The sequence below is a fragment of the Neopsephotus bourkii genome, unplaced genomic scaffold (assembly GCF_033783945.1).
Source record: "Neopsephotus bourkii isolate Nb327-2 ecotype Australia unplaced genomic scaffold, CSIRO-AGI_Nbou_v1 NB_272, whole genome shotgun sequence".
Taxonomy (NCBI): Eukaryota; Metazoa; Chordata; class Aves; order Psittaciformes; family Psittacidae; genus Neopsephotus; species Neopsephotus bourkii.
The window spans coordinates 18,667,140-18,692,963 of NW_026900781.1; the positions used below are offsets into that span (position 1 = coordinate 18,667,140).

Genomic DNA, 25,824 nt, shown 5'->3' on the forward strand with positions numbered 1-25,824 from the left:
TGCCCCCATGTCAGGGGGGCTCAAACTAGATGATCTTAAGGTCTTTTCCAACCCTAACCATTCTATAATTCTATGATTTATGTGCAATTAGGAATTCCCTGCAACTTGTCTGCAGGTTCATTACATTACTGTGGTGTGGTTATTTCTCAGCAATAGTAAAATATAAAAATCTCTGTAATCTGGCTGAAACCTCTTATTTGCATAACTGTTACTCAGGTTGTTTCTGAACAAGAGCTGAATGAGTATGTCTTTTTCACTGATTAGCTGAGATCTGTTTTAGCCACCTTATTAAGAAATAATCACAATAATTCTTTCTGCTTGAATACCATAATGATGGCTAACACAGGTAAGAGAGAACTAGAACCTTATTACTGAGCTGGGAAGGGCCTTCAGAAGGCATAAAACTTTTTCTACTTTGTGGTATGTATCCTAGAGCTTTAATTGCTAATTCTCTGCTAATGGTAAACTGAATCTTAGAACCTTGTTTCCTCTTTTTGTTTCTTTTGGTGACAATAGATTTCTTTCCGAGCTTTCCATCATTACACAAACAAGTATAGCAGAGACATCATGATAAATATTCATACACAAACATAAGATATTTCAGTCATTCTGAGGAACTTTCCAAACATTTGACAAAGCAGAGAAGAAAACTACAGGCTGTCCTGGGTTCAGCTCGAGCAGTTATTTTTAGTTCTTCCCTACTAGATGGTGCAGTGCTGTGTTTCAGCTTTAGCCCAAGAACAATGCTGATAACACACTGATGTTTTAATTGTTGCTAAGTAAGTTGCTTACCCTGATCAAGGACTTTTTAGTCTCTCATGCTCTGATGGGGAGGAGGGGCACAAGAATCCAGGAGGAAGCAGAGACAGGACACCTGACCCAAACTAGCCGAAGGTGTATTCCATACCACAGTACATCATGCCCAGCATATTAACTGGGGGTAGTCACTTGGAAGGTCTGGATCACTGCTCAAGCCAAGCTGGGTATCAGTTGCTGACTGGTGAGCAATTGCATTGTGCATCACTTGTGTTTGTTGTTGGGCATTTTTTCCCCCTTCTATTTCTAGTTTTATATTCTCACCTCTTGTTATTTCTCTTAACATTATTACTGGTGGTAGCAGTAGTGGTTTTGTGTTATACCTTAGTTAATGGACTGTTCTTCTCTCAACCCATGGGAGTTATATTCTTTCAATTCTCCTCCGCATCCCCCCAGGAGCAGGGGGGAGGAATGAGAGGAGTGAGCAAGTGACCGCTTGGTTACCAGCTGGAATTAAACCATGGCACAGGTATAGCTCTCTTCCCCAATATTATTGAATCATAGAATGATTTGGGTTGGAAGGGACTTTATAGGTCATCTGCTTATGCCAAGTGCAGGGCCCTACACGTGGGTCGGAGCAATCCCAGGCACAGCTACAGGTTGGGCAGAGAAGAGATTCAGAGCAGCCCTATGAAGAAGGACTTGGGGCTGTTGGTTGATGAGAAAATTAACATGAGCCGGCAGTGTGCGCTTGTAGCCCAGAAAGCCAACCGTATCCTGGGCTGCATCAAAAGGAGCGTGACCAGCAGGTCGAAGGAGGTGATCCTGCCCCTCTACTCTGCTCTCGTGAGACCTCACTTGGAGTATTGTGTGCAGTTCTGGTGTCTTCAGCATAAAAAGGACATAGAACAAGTCCAGAGGAGGGCCATGAGAATGATCAGGAGACCGGGGCACCTCTTGTATGAAGACAGGCTGAAAAAGCTGGGGCTGTTCATCCTGGAGAAAAGAAGGCTGCATGGAGACCTCATAGCAGCCTTCCAGTATCTGAAGGGGGCCTACAAGAATGCTGGTGGTGGACTCTTCATTAGGGACTGTAGTGATAGGACAAGGGGTAACGGGTTCAGACTTAAACAGCGGAAGTTTGGGATAAATATAACAAAGAAGTTCTTTCCTGTAAGGTTGGTGAGGCACTGGAAATGGCTGCGCAAGGTAGCTGTGAATGCTCCATCCCTGGCGGTGTTCAAGGCCAGGTTGGACAGAGCCTTGGGTGTCATGGTTTAGTGTGAGGTGTCCCTGCCTGTGTCAGGGGCGTTGGAACTAGATGATCTTAAGGTCCTTTCCACCCCTAACTATTCTATGATTCTGTGATTCTACGATTCTACAATTCTACTTCCACCACAACTGCCATGGGCAGGGGCACCTTACACTAGACTGGGTTGCTCAAAACCTCTTCCATTCTGGCCTTGAACAGTTCCAGGGATGGGGCAGCCACAACTTCTCTGCTTTGTCCTATCCCTCTATGCCCTTGTTAAAAGTTCCTTTCCAGCTTTCTTGTAGGCCTTCTTAGACTGATATAAGGTCTCCCCTGAGCCTTCTTCAGGCTGAACAACCCAGGTGTCTCATCCTGTCTTCCTAGTAGAGGTGCTCCAGTCCTCTGATCATCTTCATGGCCCTCCTCTGGACTTGTTTCAAAAGGTCCGCATCTTTCCTATGTTGGTGACCCCAGAATGGCACACAGTACTCCAGGCGGGGTCTTATGAGACCAGAGTAAAGGAGGAGAATCTCTTCCCTTGACCTACTGATTACACTTCTTTTGGTGCAGCCCAGCATCCAGTTGGCTTTCTGGGCTATAAGTGCACCCTGCCAGCTCATGTTGAGCTTCTTGTCAACCAACACCCCCAAGTCCTTCTGCTCAGGGCTGCTCTCAACCCAGTATCTTTCCAGCCTGTAGATGTGCTTGGCATTGGCCTGGCCCAGGTGCAAAATATGTTTGGGCTCTCAAGTAGGTGACCTTCATGACAATTCCTGTCTGTCTCTGTGTTTGAATGAAGCTAGCAGGTAAATGGGTAGAAACGCATCTGATGGTTTAGCAGATGCTGAGGTGTGCAGGGTTCCAAGTGGTGGACCAATGAAAAATTCCTGTTGATCACAGGAGTTTTCTGCATCATGTTTTGTCTGCCAGAACCAAAGTAGAAGTAAATCCAATAATGGTTGACATCATCTCAAAAGTAAAACTTTATTCAATTTCTAAGTTGCAAGGTTTGGGTTTTAATGTTCTTTAATGCCACAAACCATAAAAAATTTGTACGTATATCAAAAGCAGTAAAAACAGTGAATTGTTTTAGTTCTTTTTGAAATGGAAAATAAGACTCTTCCTGGGGATAAAATCCTCCCAGGAATTTCAAAAGCTCTAACATCAGAGAAAATTTTAGCTGAAGTGAGGCAGTCATAAAAGCAGTTCAGTTGGAATTTCTCTAAGTGATAAGCTTTTACTGTCTTTCATATAACCAATTGCTGTTAAAACCTTACTAACACCTAGCAAAGCAAATATTTGATTTTATGATGAATGAATTTTTCCCTTTATATTTCTGAATAATCTGTCATAAAATTATGAGAAATAATTTTACTGTTTCTGTTAGGGAAAGGTAAGAAGGGGAGAATATTTTAAAAGAACATTAGAGACATAAATGAATTAACTTACAGATATGTTTTATAAAGCTCACTGTGCAAACTCAAGTTTTTTTACTTACATATGAAGATTATCCAGATAAAAAATCTGTCTCCAATGTTTATTATGTTTATAATAAAGTATGGCCCAAAAGCTTTAAAATTCAGAGCTTAATATGAAAAAAAAAAAAAAAAATTAGATAACATAGGTGAGCTAATCTTTTTGTTCACTACATTAAAATGCTATCTTCCAAATAGGATTTATTTAGTGCACTTAATATCTATTAAGTATCTGCATGTTTATTGCTATTAATATATAAGTCTATAGAACAGAGAAAGTACCTTGTTCCTTCAAAGCATTCTAAGGATTTCACCAGGCACTTGAAGTCTATGGTGGCTCTGAAAAATCAGACTACTTTATTTAGAATCATAGAACATTCAATTACATTTTGGGCTCCCATTTTAACAAATGCAATTATTAGTAATAATAAAGAGAGCCTAATGCTTTTGTTAAGAAGAAATTGGGAAATTATTTGAAACTTGAGCTATAACCATCCTAAAATTCCTTGCGATTTTCAGACTCCTTTCCTTGGAGATGGTTTATCAAAAGAGAGTTTATTTAGGCTCATATGCTGGTGTGGTTTGAATAAGAACCGTCTTCATTAAAAGACTTTGTCATAATGCTCATGGGTGAGGCTTTGCAAATCCAGAAAACCAGGAACTACTTGCTGCTAATAAATAGAGCAAGAAAGATTTTCCTGCCATGGAAGAGGACCAGGTTGGGAGCACTTTAACAATCCGGATGAACACAAGTCCACAGGGCCTGGTGGGTTGCATCTATGAATGTTGTGGGAGATGGCTGATGTTATTGCAAGGCCACTTTCAGATATTTTTTAAAGGTCATAATAATCAGGAGAGTTTCCCAAGGGCTGGGAGGCAGCAAATGTGACCTTGTATCTTCAAGAATGGCAAGGAAGATCTGGGTAACTACAGTCCAGCCAGAGTCACTGACGTCCGTGTGAAAGTTAGAATGCTCTTGAAACCATTTCCAAACACATAGAAGACAACAAAGTGGCTGAAAGTAGTCAGCCACTGGATTTGCAAAGGAGAAATCATACTTCACCAAGCTGGTAGCCTTCTATAATGAGGTGACTAGCTTGGTAGATGAGGGAAGAACAGTTGATGTCATTTACCTTGACTTTAAAATGGCTTTTCACACTAGCTGGCAAACATCCTCATAGAGAAGCTGGTGAGGTACTGATGAGATAAGCAGACAGTGAGGTAGATCAAAAACTTGCAGAATGGCCAGGCCACTGGAACAGGTTGCCCTGAAATGCTGTGGAGTCTCTCTCTGTGGAGAAATTCAAAATATGACTGGACATGGTCCTGGGCAACCTGCTGTAGGCAACCGCTGACTGAGCTGGAGGGGTGTAGTAGATAGAGTTCCTCCCAGCCTCAACCATTCCGTGTTTCTCTGATTCTGTAATGAGTGGAACTGCACAATGGGTCACACTTGACCAGATGTCAGAAGTTACATTCAGGGAAATATATGTTATTTCCACCGAAACAGTAGCTCCCTCTGTAGTTTTTCAGTGCAGATTGTTAGCCTTCCTTTTAGCTTAGTATTTAGCTCAGTACTCCATTCTATGTGGGAAAAATGTGTGTATCTCTTTAGGCTGTGTCCTCTAGTAAGGTTAATTCACTCATTTTTAGGGACATATTTGATTTAGGTTGCTCCATACTAAATGTGTCAATCTTTCTACCTTGAGGCAAAGGTATTTTTTTAGTACAATAGGACTGTGCCTTTAGCAATTACAATGTATCTGATTGATTGACTTCAATCTATAATACTGCAGGTATGTCATTATCTTCTCTCCATAATGCTGCTCTTTGTGAGTTTAGATGAGGTGCAGTTTCATAAGGGACGATTTTGGCACTTTGATTCACTTAAAAATGTTTTATTGATTTCCTATCTAAACCACAGTTTTGCTAAGTGCAATAACTAGACAAATTTATGCTTATTATAAAAAAAAGTAATGAACAAGCTGCTTATTACATGTCTTGAGCTAAGTTATAAAAATCATAAACCATCTACCCACTATGCAGATGAATTTTTACTGCATGGATGGAGCTCCAACAAAAATAAGCTGAAAACTTATCTTAAATTGCAAACACACAAAAAAAAAAAAAACAAACACAAAAACAAGCCACTACCTTGGTGAAGGCTAAGGACATTTGGTGTAATAGATTTTGAAAATATGTACTTTATTTTAATTTGACTGGTTTATTTGACTATTAAAATAATTCAAAGCAAGGTGTTAGGGGAAACGCATAATAAGACTGTATGGTTTCTATTCTAAGTTAAATCAGTGCTACCTGAAAATGGCTTTTATCTCTTTTTGGACATTTTAGTGTTTTGGTTTTCTCTTTAAAAAGGTTTTGAAATAGTAAACAAGCTTTTGCATTTCCCATTTTGTCTGTTTCCTAGATTTTTGTAATGTTGGGAGACGGATCATATATCTGAACAACAAAACAGAAACAAAAGAATATTGCGTTTAATTTATTTAATCAAAACAGGCACTTTTGTGGCAGAAATTAGAAAATATATTCACAGCAGTTAGTAGAGGCCCGGTTTTGTACCTTATGGGAAAGAGAGGGGTCAGTAAGAGGAACTCTCCAAGAATTTATGTTGCTGAGTATGTGTTACATAGATGATCGGACCTGTCTCCCTTCTGATATATTATTTTTTGTCTTTTTAATTTAACATCTAGAATAGTAAGAAAAAAATCTGAAAGGAATATTATTTTAATTAATAACTTTTGCATTTATTTCTCCGAACAATTTAGATAAGGCTGCAGTAGTAAGTGTTACCAAAATGAGCCCTCTATTTCCTCCTGTGCACTTCATCTATTGTCTGCATTGGGCCATAATTGCTGAAATTTACAGCAGGCATCTCTTACAAAATTGACCAATTTGTTAGTCTTGAATTTGGGAAATGAACAATCACGCACAAGAGACGTGAGGATTTATAAAGATGAAAGTCAGACAAGAATGTTGTTTTATCTTTTTTAGAGGCTGTACACAAAATGCCTTGTTGCTTTTAACAGCTCTGCGTTTAATTGCTGGCTTGGGCTGCGAACACACATGGATGGAGAGTGGAAGGTTTTACCCGAGTGAAAGTTTTCTTGAGGAAAGATTAGCTATTCACATACAGTTCTGATATGTCAGTTTTCATGAAACACATATGGTTCTGAACAACAAAAAACATAAATGGAGATTACTTTATGTGAAGTTATTTACAGATGGCTGTCCTCTCAAGTTAAAATAGCTGTTGTCAGTTTAACTAGAGTGTGCCTCAGCTGCTGTGATGACCTTATATTCTCATGCTCTAATGACAGGCCGAACCAAAAAAAAAAAAACTGGTTTAAAGGATGGAAATAGTTATTATCTTGAGTTATTATTTCTGATGTCTTAAAACCCATGAAGGATTTTTGTCTCTGGAACTACCTGTTCACATGGTTAATGGCTTGAACCTTGCAGGGAAAAACTGCTGCCTGTCATTTTTTCCTGAGGAGAGTACCATCCTCTGAAATTACATAATGCAGTACTGTTAGCACGATTCCATTGACCTTTCAGAAAACCAAAGTTGTAAGAAGTGTGCTGAAATTATAAACTGAGCTATGGTTTTCCATAATCTATTATGAAAAGGAATATTAAATATTTCTTAACACTATGATAAGGAAGATAGAGATGTTTAAATCTATTTTATCTAAATTGCAATGACTAGCAATAGGAGACCCATATTTTTTATTTTAATTGTCTTAAGATTATACGCCAAGTTTGCATTAGGCAGTAACTGTGTCATCATATACACAACATGCAAACAAATTCCTGCAAGGACTCATCTTTAAATGCATATCCTTGAGTTAGTTTTGTAATTTAACATATTTATGTAGTCAACAAACTATAATGAATTCTTTCAAATTTATTATAATCAAGGTCTAACCAATAGCAGGAAGTATTTTAATAATCTTAACTAAAGTATGTTTGCCATCTGAAGTCATTGTTATCATTCTTGACAAGTAGGGAAAAAGATGAATACTCCCAGGGAAAAACAAAGTTGTATTAAAATGTGCTAACATTCATTCCAGTATCCCATGTTACTTAAAAAATTATAAATATTTTTGTATTGCAACCTGAGATTTGTCAATTCTTCCCTTAAGTATGTCCCTAATCTGTTGAAATACTTTGGTTTGTTTGCCTTTCTCTCCTTTCCCCCATCTCATGTACGCATTCAAAAGAACATTGAAGGGCAGCAGAATGAAGGATGCTTTCCTGATTGTCCATGCTTTTGCACTGACATTGACAGATTCCTACCAGAAATGAAAATGTTTGTAATTTATCAAAATTTAAGATTCTAGATCATTCACAAAGTAGTCATATATTCACCTTAGTACTCTTCTGAGAACAGAACAACATAACATGACAAGATACAATAAAAATAAAATTGATGACATGACTTCATCATCTGATCATCTTCCTACAGTAAAGAAAAATTTGTGCCATTCTGAGGCATTCTGTTCCTAAACTTTAACTGGTGATTAAACTGTGGAGCTGCATTATGTACTTATAGATTACTACTTGCCTCACCAAAACAAACATTAACTTTTAACCTGTAATGAGAATTTTACCTGAGTTAACTTTCAAGATTTCAATGAACCATGGAGCCTTGTGCATCGACTTACATATTTTCATTACAGATTCATAGAATCATATACTAGCTAGGGTTGGAAAGGACCTTAAGATCACCTAGTCCCAACCCCCCTGCCGTGGGCAGGGACACCTCACACTAAACCATGACACCCAAGGCTCTGTCCAACCTGGCCTTGAACACCGCCAGGGATGGAGCATTCACAACTTCCTTGCGCAGCCATTTCCAGTGCCTCACCAACCTTACAGGAAAGAACTTCTTCCTTGTATTTAACCTGAACTTTCCCTGTTTAAGTTTTAACCCATTACCCCTTGTCCTATCACTACAGTCCCTAATGAAGAGTCCCTCCCCAGCATCCTTATAGGCCCCCTTCAGATACTGGAAGGCTGCTATGAGGTCTCCATGCAGCCTTCTCTTCTCCAGGCTAAACAACCCTGACTTTCTCAGCCTGTCTTCATACGGGAGGTGCTCCAGTCCCATGATCATCCTTGTGGCCCTCCTCTGGACTTGTTCCAACAGTTCCATGTCCTTTTTATGCTGAAGACACCAGAACTGCACACAATACTCCAAGTGAGGTCTCACGAGAGCCGAGTAGAGGGGCAGGATCACCTCCTTCGACCTGCTGGTCACGCTCCTTTTGGTGCAGCCCAGGATATGGTTGGCTTTCTGGGCTGCAAGCGCACACTGCCGGCTTATGTTTATTTTCTCATCAACCAACAGCCCCAAGTCCTTCTTCATAGGGCTGCTCTGAATCTCTTCTCTGCCCAACCTGTAGCTGTGCCTGGGATTGCTCCAACCCAGGTGTAGGACCTTGCATTTGACATGGTTAAACTCCATAAGGTTGGCATCAGCCCACCTCACAAGCCTGTCAAGGTCTCTCTGGATGGCATTCCTTCCCTCCAGCGTATCAACCAATCCACACAGCTTGGTGTCATCGGCAAACTTGCTGACGGTGCATTCAATCCCACTGTCCATGTCAGTGATGAAGATGTTAAACAAGACCGGTCCCAACACTGATCCCTGAGGGACACAACTTATAATGAAAGTTTGAGTCTTTTTTTTTCTTTTTTTTTAAGACTGACTTGCCTAATATCTTTTTGCATGTTTGTAAGTCAGGAATGATAATTTGCCATGTAGAGAATGATGGCTGGAGTGTCATATATTTAAATTTCATATAATCACATGTAAGTATTGCTAGTGATGACAAAGCTGACACAATATGTATAAATAGCTGCATATAGGAGTTTATTGTTCTGTGCTCACACCGAATATTTTTATATTGCTTTTTTTCATTACTTTTTTTTTACAACCCTCAGCATTCTCTAGCTTGCTTGTTTTTTTTTTTTTTTTTTAAGTATGTATCTTTTGATTTTGTTAGGTTACCAAACTCTCTTAAGCAATCACTTTTTTATATGCTGGAAAGCCAATTGTTAAACATGTCTGTGGAGCTATAATACCTTTATTATTGTAGTACTTAGAATTGCCAAATATAATTAGACTTCTCTCCAATGTTAGGTACTTCATAAATAGGTTTATTGGGTACTGGTATAATATATCACATGGTTTTGGTGCTTTAGTATAGCTTTGTGGCAGCCTTCCTATGAATGTGCTACAAGGGAAGTCGTACTCAAACATCAGGGACATCATTCTCTTCTCACTTTGGTTTTATGCCAGTGAAGACAGAATAGAGTATTCCAGATTCATGTTAGTATCACTCCTGATATTTGTAGACATAACTGACATTGAAACTGAACTCAGGATAGAAAATACAGCTCTGCAAATAACCATTTAAGAGAGAGGGAGTAACTTTGATAGTCAAATCCCCAAATCATAGCCTTAATTAAACTCATATTTTTCATGCCAAGTTGTGTAATTAATTAATTTATATCAAGCTAAATATTTGACATGAAATGCTAGGATTTGGGGTTTTTTTTTGTAATAGAATTACAAAGCTAAAGTCACCTTATTACAAAAGAAAGGTCATCATCTGCTTGTTGTCCAGTAGTTCGGTCAGTACAGTTGTCCAGATGATGACATGTATCTTCCAGAAATACCAAGGTTCATCTTCCATTTTTGTGTTTTCTATCCATATTTCTCACATTTTATCAGGTTAGTCTGATCATTAAACTACAGAATATTTGAGGTTGACATATGGTATTGTGTTTCTGTTTCTCCTCATATAAACACCAATGAAGTACAGAGTTTCAGGCATTCAAATTCATGAGGGACCAATCTATATATTTAGCCATTATAGGTTTCTGCACTGGTGTTGGGTGGGATAGACTCAATTTTCTTCATAGCAACTAGTATGGGGTATGTTTTGGATTTGTGCTTAAAACAGGGATGCTTCAGTTATTGCTGAGCAGTGCTTGCATAGAGTCAAGTCCTTTTCTGATTCTTGTACAACCCTGCTACCAAATAGGCTGTGGGAAGGAAGCTGGAAGGGGACACATCCTGGAAAGCTGACTCCAAATGACCAAAGGGATAAACCATACCATATAATGTCACGGTCAACAATAAACTGGGGGGAAGGTTGGCCATGGGGACACTGCTCGAGACTGGCTGGACAATATTTGGTGGTGAGCAACTGTTTTAATTTGCATCACTTGTCTTTCTTGGGGTTTATTTCTCTCTCTTTGTAATTTTCCTTTTCATTACATATCATTATTATTAATAATAATAATTATTATTATCTTTTATTTCAATTATTAAACTGTTACTATGTTAACCCACGAATTTTCCCATTTCTACCCTTCCTGTTCTCTTCCATCCTCCATCCTGCTGAGGAGTTAGAGTCAGTGAGTGGCTGTGTGGTGCTTAGTTTCTGGCTGAGCATAAGCAAGGATGGTTTCTAAGGCTTACTGTGGCTCACACAAAGAGGGGGGATAAACAAGTAAGTGGTTTGTATCCTGTTAAAGACTCCAGTAAGTCAGGTGTTGTCTCTGAGTTTAGAAACATTTTTTCATCCCATGAGAATTACCTGGCATGGATTCCACATGTTATGCTTGCCAAATGAAGTTGGTGGCATCAGAGGTGGGACCCACTCAATCACTCTGCTGAAACTCTTCCAGTTTGTACAGTGGAGGGACTGAGAATTGTTCTCCGTGGTAGTTGGAGGTTTCTAATCTGTTTACTTGTAGATTCCCTCCTAACCCCCATTTTCATGGGTTACTTGGGTTACCAAGTAGTTCCTACCCTAACTAAAAAAGACAAGGTGGAAGAAAGATGGAAAGAAAGGTTATTTCCAAAGTGTGTAGATAGGTTGTGAAGCTCAAGAAAATCAAATTCATGAGAAATATGGACATCAGGACTCTAACCAAACAGGAATTCTCTAACTAAATACCTTTGAGAATATTAGCCTGATTTGCTGATCAAAGGTCAGATTAAAAAAACATATCAAGGTGAGACATGAACTGAGGTTTTCCGTATCTTTTTACTCTTCCTTTAACCACAAGATATATAATCTCAAATACATTAGCAGTTAATTTTAGTAGGTACTGACAGCATAGACATTTTTTCTGTTGTTGTGTTTTCTTATTTCAGGATATTTCAGAGAAGTGAGGTTAGATGGTCACCTGTTAGAGCATATCCACAGTTACAGATCTCAGCTGGCTTTCCATCTGGTATGGATCAACCATTTTTACAGTACTGCCAAATTTTTTCAAAACTCTTTATGGGTAGTAAGATGGCTGCTCTACATTAGCTGTTGTTTCACATAAGCAAAAGCATTCTCTGTGCTCATAGATTTATGATTAAGGTGGCCACAGAAATGATCCTGCCTTCGTTGCATAATGGATACTTTGTCAGTAAGCAATTTGCCTCCATTCAATGAAGACAGTTTTGGGTGCTTCATGGAGCTTAGCATTTCTTGCTTGTCTGCATGTGACAGTAGTGCACCTGTTGTCTGATCCAGGTAGACACTTCATACAGATCTGCACTGGTTTGGGCTGGGATAGAGTTAATTTTCTTCATAGTAGCTGGTACAGTGCTTTGTTTTGGAAGTGTGATGGAAGCAGTGTTGATAGCACAGGGATGTTTTTTAGGTATTGCTGAGCAGTGCTTACACAGAGTCAAGACCTTTTCTGCTTCTCACACCACCCACCAGTGAGTAGGCTGGGGGTAAACAAGAAACTGGGAGGAGACACAGCTGGGACAGCTGACCCCAACTGACCAGAGGGATTGTCCATGCCATGTTGTGCCTGGCTTGCTAAAGTGATTTGTGTCTCCAGTGTGATGGGTCTCTTTCATTCAGGGTTATTGAATCATTACTGGCACACATCACTTTTGCTATATCAAAAATATTCCTTTGTTTGGGCTGTTTAGGTTAATGGCAGTATAATCCAGGTCAGTATCAAAAGTATTGCAGGAGGACCATTTATACTGTACTTTGTTATTCTCAATAAATAGTAGCGATATTTAATTCATCATTTGCATTTCATGAGTTTCTAAGCCTGCAGTTTCACAGACAGAGTATATAGGATCAAGATTTCTTAATTATTGTGTTTTAACAGATTGTCCATGCTTGCTGCTGGTCATTTCACCTTTTGAAGTTGGTAAATGAATAAACGTAATTCCAGTAAAAGAATGTTTGGGGGTAAATTCATACAGGCACTCCCTCTATACTTCTCCTCATGGGTCAATTAAATCATGTATAGTGGTATCTAAATCTATAGAAGATAGTCTGAAGAGGTGATTAGCAGCAGTTAATCTTGAAAAAAAAGCAAGATCTAAGAAAAATCTGTCCTTCTGTACTTTCATATTTTATGAGACAGAGATGCATTGATGGTGCACAACTCTCTTACTAGATAATAGAATCGTAGAATGGTTGAGGTTGGAAGGGACCTTAAGGATCACTTAGTTCCAGCCCCCCTGCCATGTGCAGGGACACCTTCTAATAGACCAGATTGCTCAAAGTCCCATCCAGTCTGGCCTTGAATACTGCCATGGGTAGGGCAGCCTCAGCTTCTCTGTGCCAGTGTCTCAAGTTTATTTGAAGTTGAAATAATAAGTTCCACTTATTAGTCACCTACTGGAACATATGTGGACTAATATATATAGAAACTCTGTATCCTTCATAAGCATCAGAGGAAATAATTCCTTAAAATAAAAAAATAAAAAAAAAAAAAAGAAAAGACAGTACCTCCCTTATGGCTAATTGTTCTGATTGGATTTCTAAATCTCAGTGTCCTAGCCTTCATATCAGTTTTCTGGGCAGAGTGTATAAGGGTGCTAGATTTAAGTGTTTAATGAGCCTGTGACCGTATAAAAGCACCAGGACAGGTTTAGGCATCTTGGCTGGAAGACTAACAATTAGCTTAAAAAAAAAAAAAAAAAAAAAAAGCAAAACAATAAACAGACTAAAAGAAGTATCAGTCTTATCCTTGGGATTGCTGTACAAGTTCCAGCTGTGCTATTAAACATATTCTGTCAGACACCAGGCTACCTCCAAAGCCAGCAATAAAATACTGGGGAAGGAGACACGGCAGGGGAGACCCTTTGCCTCAGTTTCCTGCTGCATTGGTGTTACACAGCAGCAAGCTGGAGTGGTTCTCTTGCATCCCGAAGTGCTGGGTTCTCAATTACCAGCCTTCTAACTGCTGAGCTTTAAATTAGAAAATTCTTCACAGTGAACCTTTTTGTAGCTGATGAGGGCATCTGTGCTGCAACCCTGTACTGCAACATGTATTAGCCTCCCATTATTCTCTGACCCTCCCATTCATCAGCTTTTTGAAGCTATAGGGAATGAAGCAAGCACTAGTAGTGCTCTTTCCTGACTATGCAGCGTGCATTCTGGAAGGTAGTCCAGGAGGCTGACAGAGAAGGAGTTAAAGTGCTCTGCATTTTGCACTTTATTACTAACCTTCCAGCCAAAGGGGACTTGTTCTCCTTTCACTGAAGTCCTTCAATCTCTTTGCATTACTTTTGGTGCTGTATAACATTTTAAAAGCTCCCTGACTGACAGACATGGCCAGAGGCAGAGCTCTGCTGGGAGAACTGTAATGTACAGAGCCTCCTCAGCAAAGCGCAATGGTATAGTAGTTAAACTGAATACAGCATGCTTTTAGGGGTTGTGAAGCAGTGCAGGCTATCCCGCTTTTTAATGTTATTTCCAGCTCCTATCTATTTCTGGGTATTTCAAAAGGATCCTCTGAATTCTTTGCTTGCTTTTTTTTTATCATTTGTGTGTGTGTGTATGTGTGTTTCATGGTTGCTGTGATTTTGCCATAAAAACCTAGGCATGAACCGTGCAATAGTGGATTGAGAGACACAGGAGTTTGGAATTCTTGGAACTGAATAATGAATGAACCTGATGTGATATACCATTGAATACACTGAGGAGAGAAGCACAGAAAGTCATGTGAACTGTTAAATAAAAAAAGCTGCTAATAGAAATACATACCAAATATATTAATACTGAGTGCAGTTCTGTAGTGTGGTAGAGTCCTGTCTGAAAGTTTCTTTGCCAGAGTAAAATCCATAGAATACAAATGATAATGTAAGTGGGAAGTTGTATCCATCGATTAAAAAAAATAATAAAAAGATTAAAAAAACCTTTAAAAAGTCCTGATCCAAATTTATAAACACTTTTTGAAGGATCATAGACAAATAGTTCTTCCCTCATTTTTAATCCTTTCTGATGGCAGAGTTAAAACACTTACTTGAAACAGATATATTTTTATCACATTTTTTACTTTCTTTTTTATTAAGACCTAGACCATAGCCTTTCTAAATTTAGAAGAGGAAGTGCAGTTATTTTTCCAGAGTGTTTTTATTTTCTTCTTCAAAACTTACTAGGTTTTCCAGGCTCCCAATTAGAAATCCTTTCTATTTAGATACTTCAGCATGTACCTGACAAATAAGAACTTTTATGTTATTTATTGCTATGGATATTAATAATATTAATAAGGAAAATATAACCTTTGTAAGAGTTTGAAAATGAAAAATATATATGGTTAGGCACTTTTTCTTGTTTTCTGAGGTCCATATTGTAGCATTGATTTTTAAGCAGAACTCTTTATTAATTGGGTAGAAATGCCTACTTAAATATAATGACACAATATGGCCTTAACAAAGTGGTGAATTCCATAGTGATATAAATTGTACTTTTGTTTTAAAAATGTAAATGCATTCATCTTAAATCCTGTTGCCAGTATTTCTTTTACCTTGCAACCAGCAAACAGTAGAGTAGCCCCCAAGGTGCTTTTCTGACAAAGACAGCAAGCAAAGCATTTCTGCTATGGACAGTAGTATGGAAGATTCTTCTCCAATATTTTCTGTGTAAATCCAGAGTAAATATTTTTGCCATCATTGATGGGTAACAGTTTTGTCTGATAACTGGATCATGAAGCAAAGGCGAATGGCCTGTCCTCAGACACAAAAGTAATGCTAAGCAGAGCAAGAATGACCTATTCTTGTAATAACTGTACAATGTTCTAGAGCAGCTAAGTGCTATAAACAAAATAGCAATCTCTTTAAAAAATGTAATTCTGAATCTTTGTCTCTATAAACTAACTTGGTGTGAGAATTTTGATGAACGCTTCAATGTAATTTTATGTAATTTGATGTTGCATGTAAATCTCTTTTATAGGTCCCTTTAGATGGAATTTAATGTGACAAAAACCTTGTCGTCAGAAGGATTAATGTCTGCATTAGCATTTCCGCAATAAAATCGGAAGCTAAGTGGTGGAGGCCACAGACACCTCAAACCTGGATTCCTCTGCTCTGCATTAAGTACTGGAGTTTTTATTACTTGCTGTAGGGAAGCCATTGCCAATGCTTACAAGGAACTGCTTATCCCTGCTTCTCTGTGTCCTGTTTGATGGAGGTCTCCTAACACCACTGCATCCACAACCACAACAGACATTAGAACCAGAGGCAAGAGAAAATGTCCCAGTGCCAGGGAGGAGGTCATTTGCCCAGCGAGTCAAACGAGGCTGGGTTTGGAATCAATTTTTTGTGCTGGAGGAGTACATGGGCTCTGAACCTCAGTATGTTGGAAAGGTAATTTTTTTCTTTTCTTTGAAAATTGAAATGAAGCAGAGAAATAGCAAAATGTGCTATAAATGTGTACCTGTTTCGAGTGGGGCAAATCTCCAGCTGACAGTAGTTTCTCTCTGTTCATCCCCTTCACCATTCAGCCTCTCATATAAGCATTATGGTGCTATTATTACTTTTAGTGCACAAGTTTCTAACATTTACATTCAACAGTATGTTTGTCATATTTCCTTATCTTTGGTTTTGGAAAAAAAAATAAAAAATTGGTAGTTCTGGTATGTCAGAGTGATAGCAGAGATAAGCTTTAAGCCAGAAGTCTTAGCCCAGAATGCACAGTCATTTCTGTGACTGGTGTGGATACTTCATGACAGTTTCCAGGTAATGAAGATACCTGCTTTTTGCTCTATTATCATATGTCCCAGTATAATTTTACTTTTATTTCTGATTGTTCAAATAATTTTCAGGTATTTTTAATATGTTTTATTGCTTCATAATTCACACTCTTGCTTTATAGCTTTCATACTTTGTGTACAGACATGCATTCTCACACATGCAGAGAATTTATGCAATTCTTCTTTCATTATATTACCATTGCTTCTGTAATAAGGCATAAGCAGTTTGATACCCAACTGTTAGATAGGTGTATGGAGAGGTGAATTTAGATAATTGAGTGTACAGAATGGGAAGCTGAAAACAAGATCTGAAAAAAAAACGCACAGGATATAATTGGATGCTATGTAAAATTTTTGGCTTAAGTGAAGGTCCTTGCTCAATGAAAATGAGACATTGGGAATTTATTTCCTAGGTCCTCAAATGCTACTTCCCTGGACAGTGAAGTTCAAATCCTCCTAGCATAAAAATGAGGCATCATGCTTCAGTTTTTAATACCATTTTAACTTTTCTAAATGTAAAAGCTGGGAATGTGGTTGTGTTGGTGTTTGTTTGTTTTTCTGTTTGTTTGTTTGTTTTCTTCTAAATCTAAATAAAGTTAACAGAAAATTAATTTTGCCTCCTACCCTTCCAGGAAAATATTCGGAGTGAAGGATGTATAATTAAAACAGAAAAAGACTACATGTGGTTCGTTAGATTTTACAAATAAGCCAAAAATGTACATGGATATAACATGTGTAGGCATTATTTTGCACACTAAAACATATTAGTTAAAACAATTTATAAAGAAGTATGTGTATACTGCAAAGATAATAAGTTTGTTTTAAAGTCTGAAGAATGGTGGGTCACATAGTGAAAAACTGCATCTTTGTGACTCCGGTTGATATAAATTCCACTTTCTCTAACACGTATCTTCATTCTGGTGAAAATGGGGACTCTAATCGTATTCAGTGCTATAGCACAGGGAACATGATTGCTGTGCTTTTTGCCTCAGAAGACAGAGATGTTATTGCTGCACCACTGTGATTCATTAGTCTTTATTCCTTTAAGGTAGTCTGATTAGTCATTTAAGAGTCAGTTGTAAGCAGCCAAAATAAATATTTTGCACAGAATTGACTATTATCAATACACTGAATTTAAACTTATAAGCAACTTCAGAACTAATGGGATATTTCCATTAAGAATAATACTTGTCACATCACAGATTTACCTTGCGTATTCTTATCTCTTTAGACTTTTTGGAACTGGTTCAAATTGCAGAAAAGATACTTTCCTAAAATAAGGAAAGATCTAGTTGTAGTATAGCACACACAGTAGTGATGTTTATTGACAGGATATCGTACAACACTGTCACCTAATAAGTAAAATGATAGAGGGAAGTAGCTTGGTGCTGACAGATAAAATAAATTAAGATGTTTAATTAGTACATCAGTAATATAAAGTAAAAAAATCTGCTTACAAAATAACACAGTTCATTCCAGACGATCTTTCTTTTTCCAACAATGTTTATTATCTGTGAAGAATCCTTTCAATGTTTATCAGAACTTATTTCATCTATATTAACTATTTGCTTCAATATACCTGAAAAAGAACCTCCTAGTTTTTGTATGTCTTTGCATAATCACTTCCAAAAAACCCACCCACCTGCCACCCCAAAAAATCCAAAATCAAACCCAACCAAACAACAAAATAAAGCAAACCAAACCAGCCAAACAAACAAAATCCCCAAACAAACAAAAACCCCCAAACCAACAACAAAAAAAACCCAACCAAAAACCCCACAAAAAGGCATGCTTAATATAAATTCAAAACATTGTCAACTGAAATGCAGTCAGCAGTGGCAAATGAGTATCTTTAGATCTTATTTAATTTTTAAAAATTACAGACATTTTATAATGTATGAAGTTATTGATAAATTTGTTTTATATTTGCCATAAATTAGCTTTATTCCAAAATCATATATTATCAAAGTAATTATTTTTATTATACTGTTGTGGTATATTGAAAAGTAATAGAAATTATAAAGTGCAGGATATTTCATTTGACTTGAAATCACAGGATTTTTATCTTCCTCCTATAGAACTTCTGCCCTATTAATGTCACAGTATTTTGTTAATAAGAGTTTAATGTGTCTATTAAATCAACTTACGATTTCACTAAACAGGTAGGGGTGACTAGTTAATTTTGGAAGTCACCTGTAGGAGAACACAGATTTACAGCAATAACATCAGCTGTTACCAGCCAATGCACTTAATTCATTTTATGTCTGTTTTTAGAAGAGTATCTCAAGAAGTGTCAAATCAAAATACAGTTTAGAAACTGATAGGGATTAGTCTAGCTCACAGTGAAGCTTGAAATAGTGCTTCATGTTGACATATTAAAGTCATTTAACTTGAGTATTAAATAAAAGTTTGGAAACCCTCAGCTTGCATAAAATGGAAGAGCCATAAAAATTCCTCAGATTACCAAACAAAAGATAATCCCCTTTAGCAGATATCCATGTAAGAAGACCCAGGCTAAAAAGAAAAATTGGGATATGGTGTTGCTATGTAACCCATTAAAACTGAAAAGATGCTGGAAGGCTTGCTGTGAAATAAGGCATGCTCATGTATTTTACTGTCCTTCATGTGTTTTCCTGGTACTGAGAGCCTCCAGGACAGACAAAACAGCACATGTGTGAATTAGAATGAAAGAGCTCATTATTCTTTTTTTGTGCCAAAGCTCGGACCTCACTGGTGACAGAAGTCATCAAAGTATCAGATCCTCAAGCATGGCCATGTACCAGATCAGGTTATAACCACTAGTAAGGTCAAAGTTCTAATAGCCCTTATGCAGGGGTGGCTCATGGGGGTGTAACCCCACCAGAATATTATAGAAGTTTCCATAACCTTTCTTTATTGTAGAGTTTCAATAGTGACATACAGAGGCAGCATAATAAAATGGAAGTTCAAGAGAACAAAATAGATGAGAACAGTATAGGTTCTTTATTGTCAAGATAATACTAACAAAAGTTCTTATTTGTTATACATGTATCATGCTTCCATTTTTGTGTGTATTTGTGTTCCTAGTGTGTAAATTTGTTGCATCTTTCTTGTGTTGTATGCCTGCACAGTTGCTCTTAGTAGGGATTTTTGCTGGTTTTCCTCAAGCTTTCAGAGACAGGCATGTGGCAACTGTGCTGACACAGACTGGATGCATAGGAAAAGATTTCAAAGTCCTCTTCCAGGTAATAGCCATTTCTTCCCTGCTTTCCAGTGTGCAAAGAACTAAATATTCTCAGTTTGTCAGCTATTATCTTGGTAATTAATAACCTACATGTTTTGCAACAATTTGTTCTTTAAACCTCTGTTACATTATATATGCTTACATGCAAGCTACTACAGTTGCTTTTTTGCTATGATCCTCACCACCTGAAAAATGTAATAGTTATGACTGCCCTATGGCATAACAGGGGGCATGTAATAACACAGTATTTTTCATCTGACTCAGTCTGAGAAAGCCTCATCACCTCCAAAGGTTTCCTCATATATCAAGGCAGAAACAGTGCTGATTTGGGGGAAGTAGAGCTCTATATCTGTAATCAAAATGGAGTGCTTTTCTGAAAACTCATTATTTATCCTTTGCATCTGAAATACGAGCATAGAATTCATTTATGCATTTTATAATGGATAGGTTTTAATATAAGATATTAATATTGATGGCCTTCCATAAGTCTTAAATCAACACCTCCTTCTGGATGCATACTCCAATTTTACATTTTCCTTCTTGGGTGTCTGGATGACAGGGCAGTCTGTGCAGGAAATTTTGCACTGCTTGTACAGAACCTGTTCTCAGACAAACAAATTTAGTGTTGTGGCTGTCATTTTTGTGTTATCCACAAGCACTGAGTTAAGTTGAAAGAAAAAATGAAATTAAAGGAAGACAAATACATGCAGTGAATTTGAAAGCTACTGCCTTTTGAGGGAAAAGAATGCTGAAGTGTCTGTTCATAACCACACCCTGATTAATCTGATTACTTTTTTAAATAGTATTTCTACTAGGATTTTGCTAAGAGGGTCACAATAATATGTTGTTTAAAGCTGTCATAATGATTTTTCTATTTTATCAGATTCTATGCCTACAACTGAAGTTAACAATATTAGAGAAAGACCTGTATATAATTTCTATTAAACATTTGCACAGTGCCATCTTCAAGGAGATAAGAGTTGTTTCAGGACCCACTGCTAGTGATGTGTTAATTAACTCTAGTGATGCAGAACATCATGGTTACTCATTTCTGGATGATTTTAATATGAAAGGTCTTCAAAATAGTAGTTATAAAAATGAGCTTATTGAGTGTATCTGTCTTTAACCCACAGGAATACGTATAACCACCACTGTCAGCAGACATCACAGTGAAATTCTTGCATTAGTGGTACTTAGACAATAATTTAAAGTATGATCAGGCATGATCATGTTAGCCTGGCTTACTAAACTGACTGAGTTTATATCATTCACATTTTCAAGTAAAAGCATTGTCACTATTACAGATAAAATTGAGGAGGAGAAATGAAATGGTAAAAGAAAAAAGGTGTAAGAGGAATCAGAACTGGGGGCAGAACTCTGGGCCTCTTATCTTGCTGTGTTGAATTGATACCTTTGTCTCACTTACCTCTGGCTGGTGAAAAAAGTGATGACTTTAAAAGCTTTGCATCCTATATACTGCATAAAGTACGTGAGACACAAAGCAGTTTTGACAGCTGCACGTGAAAGTCTGAGAAGGAAATAGAACCATGGAAACACAAAACCCCCATGAGCAAGTCAGACTGCCATTTAATGTTTACCTTTGCAAGCTTATCTTTTTACAAGGTATATAAAAACCTATTTTTATTGTCATGAGTGGTAGAGACAAGCAACATACAACAATGTTGCTTACTGATCTAGTGGCTTCAGTTGTTTATTGATTTATATAGATAGCTCATAGCAGGAAAATTAGAAGCAAAATACTGATAGCAGTTGGGATTGCAAGATCTCCAGTCTGGAAAGGCATCAGAGTGTCAAGTAAGAAATTACATGGAAATGACAAGGCAGCAAAATATGGATAAGTATTAAATACCTGTAGCCTTTCCTCTGTTTGGATTTCAATGTGTAAACCAAGGTAACAAGGAGGTTCAAAAGCTGAATTAAAGTTATGATTGCTGCAGCACATGAGGTGTTAAAAAATAAGGGGATAGCATAAAATCTCACTCAACCATGTTAGAAAAAGTATAAATTCCCTCTAGGGAAAGTCAATTTACACAAAATATTAATGAAAGAATTGCTAAATGATAGCAGACTAGTTTAAAACACAGGATTTCATATCTATGAGACAAGCTGTTTTTTCACAATGTGGACTTTTTTGTTGATTTTGGTCATTTTGAAGGGATGCTGATTTGGCATATATACACTTTGCAGAAAAATGGGAACAGCAAGTTTCAGACATTTAAAATCATGAAATCTGTTTCATAATTCTACTTAAAATTTTGACATCAGATGTTAAAAAGTGAATACTTACATCATTTAAACTCATTTTAATAGAACACAACCAGTGTTCTAAGTGAAAATTTGTAACTCTTACCTGATAGGGAAAGCAATTGACTAAAAGCAGCTACTGGTTTTGTGGCACATACTATTTCCCTCACTCAACTCTATGTACCACAGGGTGTAAACAACTGTCTCTCCTCTCCCTCTAGAGATAACCATCCCCTGATCCTTCTTTCTCTCTCTGTAGCTGACATCCACTCTGCTGCAAAAGCTACAATTACCTTACTCCTTACAGAGGGTCTGTTCCACACACAATTAGATTCTGAGCAATGAACCCAGCTTATAGTTAATTTTGAACTCCACAGCTTCTTTTCTGATTTGAAATAAACCTTGTGTACCCAAAAGCTTAATTTTCTGCATATGTTGGCTGAAGTCTAATGAAAGGAGCTTCTTTCATAAATGATCCTTGTATTGGCTACATAATAATTTATATGTAAAACAGATTAGATTATATTTTTTTTCTACCAGAAAGAAAAACCTGCAAAAAAAACAAACATGCATGACAGTCAAAATAGGTCTTAACATAAAAAAGTTGAACGTGACAAGACTGAAACCTAGGACATAATATTACATAAAAATGAAACCTAGGAAGTAATATTACATAAAAATAAATATTATTCAAATGTACCAGTACTAGTATATATTTTTGTTACACCAACATTATTGTGCAGTTGTTTCTCTCGGTTGCCACTTGTTCCTCAACATTTACTCTATCTAAATACAGATATAAAATCCCAAATAATCCAGTAATGTAGAGCCATTTACAAACCAGAGATTATACGTTTCTAAGGGTAGAAGATGATCTCAAGTATAGAAACAAGCTGATTGAAAATTGTCCTTTTCTCTCCAGGATTATTTTTAATCTCTGATGCATTCCTTTGTATAGTTCACTGCGTGGTTCCAGAAGTGTATGTTCTATGACCACTGCACAGCAGTGGTATATATGTTATAGTGATACACAGGCAAGAGAGGATGAATGAGGAGAAAAGCTCTTAAGTCAATACTGCTGGATGGCATTTCTCTCCCTGCCCAGCCTGGGAAGCTGATATTTCATACAATGTGAAAAAGGGAAGAGAAAAGCTGAAAGACATAATTATGAGTGAAGAAAATGTTCATCAGCACTGACCCAGGCTGAAAGTAAGCCTAATATATTTTCAATTATTAGTTACTAACTTAAATTTAATTTTCTTCTGAATAAAGTTTGTTTCATAAATACATGCAAGAAAAAAAACAATCCTTTTGATTCTTGTTGCACTAAAAAATGCATAAAAGGGCAGGACAAGGCCAGGTTAAAATAGGATAGGTGGGATAAGATTTAGAGAAATACTCAAGAAGCAAGATGGCAAGAGATATCTGTTTTATACAAATTCAGAAACAGTAGCAATACGGGTGTGTAGAGAGAGAATAATGGATGCAGTCGAGATCCTGGTCCTTTTAGAACTGGTGGGAATTCTGCCACAGAATTGCAAGGGATGCCCTATACAAGATATCATTGTATTCAAGCTGTTCTCTTGCTGCACTATAGTTTTCCATCAGCTAGTTAAACGATGACATTTTTCTTCCTCTAGGCTCAAATACCTGTTCTTCACTGATGGTAGCCAAAAATGTTCTGGATTGAGCAATGGCAGTATTATCTTAAAAAGTAAAAATACTTCAGAAGTACAGTGGGTCTTAAATACCTGTGTGCAGTAGTTGTTCTTGTATTTACAAGAGAAAAAAACGTGTGTAGAGAATAAAGCCAAGCTTTGAAAATACTCCAACTTCTAGAACCAGCTTAATTACAGAGATTGTTTCTTTGTGTATACTGTATTTATTTTAGCTGTGAGGCCTTGAACATGCAATCTAAATTTGTTATTGATACTGTTGAACTTACGTGACATTATGACCTTGCTACTGCTTGCTGAAAAAATAAATGGATTATTCACTCCTAATGTCATGACAATATTTAACTGACTACTGAAAAAAGCATTCCTGTGTCTCATCAGTATCAGTAAGGATTTAGGCTGGGACCTGTCTTATTTAGCAGGATCATAAATAAACTGGGAAAGTGTGTGAATATCCAGGTGGTGGTGTTTGCTATTCATATGAAACTAGTTGAGTTAGTAAAGACAAAGGCTGAATGGGAAAAATGTGTATTCGAAAGATTTAAGACAGTAGTGCAGGTCAGCATTCTAATGTGATGTTGAGAAGAACATCCAGTTAGAAAGAGATTTGTGATACAGTTGCAAATATTCATGTCTTTCAAGATCTCATACCATTTCATGCTAACTGTGGAATGGCACTGTTTTCTGGCACATGTAGCTGGCAGATATTCCTTAGAAAGATCTTTAAAAAGAGATGAGCTTTCTCAGTCCCCCTAAAAGCCCCTCAGAGGATGCCTGAACTCTAAATTTGGCCCAAGTACTGAATGCTTGCACTATGTATAGCTGCAGCTATACTTACTGTCCTGTTTGCTGAAGGACTGATCTTGTGCCGCAGCCTGCACACTCAGTTTTCCATGCTGCCAGTGTGATTCTCTCTGGGCTGTCAGATGAGAGAGAATCCAGCTCAGGCTGTGCTCAGGCCAGTTTGGGGTTGGGAGGGGACCTGATCATGTGCAATGAAACCTCCCAAGCAAGATTGTCATTTACAGCCCTTGAACTGCAGTGGTACCTGCGCTCAAACATGGCTGCCAAAGACAGACAGATAGGAAGCACAAATATTCCCCTGTATCTTCTTGCTGTGATGTTTTATCTTTTTACACAAATCTAATTCTTAGAAAATGCAGGTCATTTAAATCATATTTTGCAATCTGTTTCACAAAAGTAAAATTGCTCCTTAAAGTGGGTAAGAGTTGAAATCATGTCATGATAGTCTGACTACCTGTTAAGCTGAAAAGTAGAAAGCAAATGGAAATAAGTTTTTGTTATACCTTCTGCTTTATTTCTGTGGCAGAAATCCTCATTTGTCTTTCAAACTGAATAACCTTCACAGTTCTTTATATGTTTGCATACAGTCTTTATATACAAAATGAATAGCACAAAAATTGAAGCAGAGTGGATGTTTTCTATGCTGGTTGAATAAGAATTGGGCTTGTCAGGAATGTGTGTGCCAGGCTTCTGATTCTTCTTCTCTTCAAAAGCGCTTTTCTGGTGCTTAGTTCCACTTGTCCTTTGAAGAAGCTTAAGGTGAGGCAAGATGACAGAGAATTTTCTGTTCCAGTATGTTAGAGGATAATGTCAGTAAATGTGTTCTAATTATTAAAACCTTTTCTCCCTGTGACTGTGGCAGTGAGTAGTAGTCCCTGGCAATGACACTATGCCATTCATTAGTGGTTGTTCTGTCCAAATTTCTCTGGTGGTGTTCCTTTTCAGCAGTCACGTCTGAGTAAGCCCTCAACTGATTAGAAGTCTTTTTTTCTCTTGTATCTTGGTGTTGATGTAGAATTACTCTGCTGAATAGAGTGCAGGTTTTTGAATGTTTTGTAATGCAGGAATGAAAGATATTTTCTTCAGGGTGTCAAGATGTTTGAATAGTTAGCAAGAGTAACTGTCAAAAAACATCAGCCTATACATATTTCTGTATTATGTCACATGTGAATTAAGGGTTAAAATTTAAAAAGTGATGCAGGGCAGTTGAATTTCTCTAACAATAGGATTTTTTCTTATTATGAGAACTGAAGTATAACCTATCAAAGAGCAAGCAAAGAAAAAAATCTCATTGAAGTTATTAGTGCAATGTATTATCTTCTAGAATCTGTGAAG

The 25,824-nt window shown here is 37.4% G+C and overlaps 1 protein-coding gene across 4 annotated transcripts in view; it reads left to right on the forward strand.

Moving 5' to 3' along the window:
- The window catches only part of LOC133208652 (cadherin-12), a 519,486-nt gene that overhangs the window by 358,899 nt on the left and 134,763 nt on the right, over positions 1-25,824 (forward strand). For all 4 annotated transcript variants that reach the window (XM_061346694.1, XM_061346691.1, XM_061346692.1 and 1 more), the window contains exon 3: positions 15,723-16,135. In XM_061346694.1, the coding sequence (XP_061202678.1) occupies positions 15,908-16,135 (228 nt within the window). In that variant the 5' untranslated portion in view covers positions 15,723-15,907. The remainder of the gene's footprint in view (positions 1-15,722; positions 16,136-25,824) is intronic.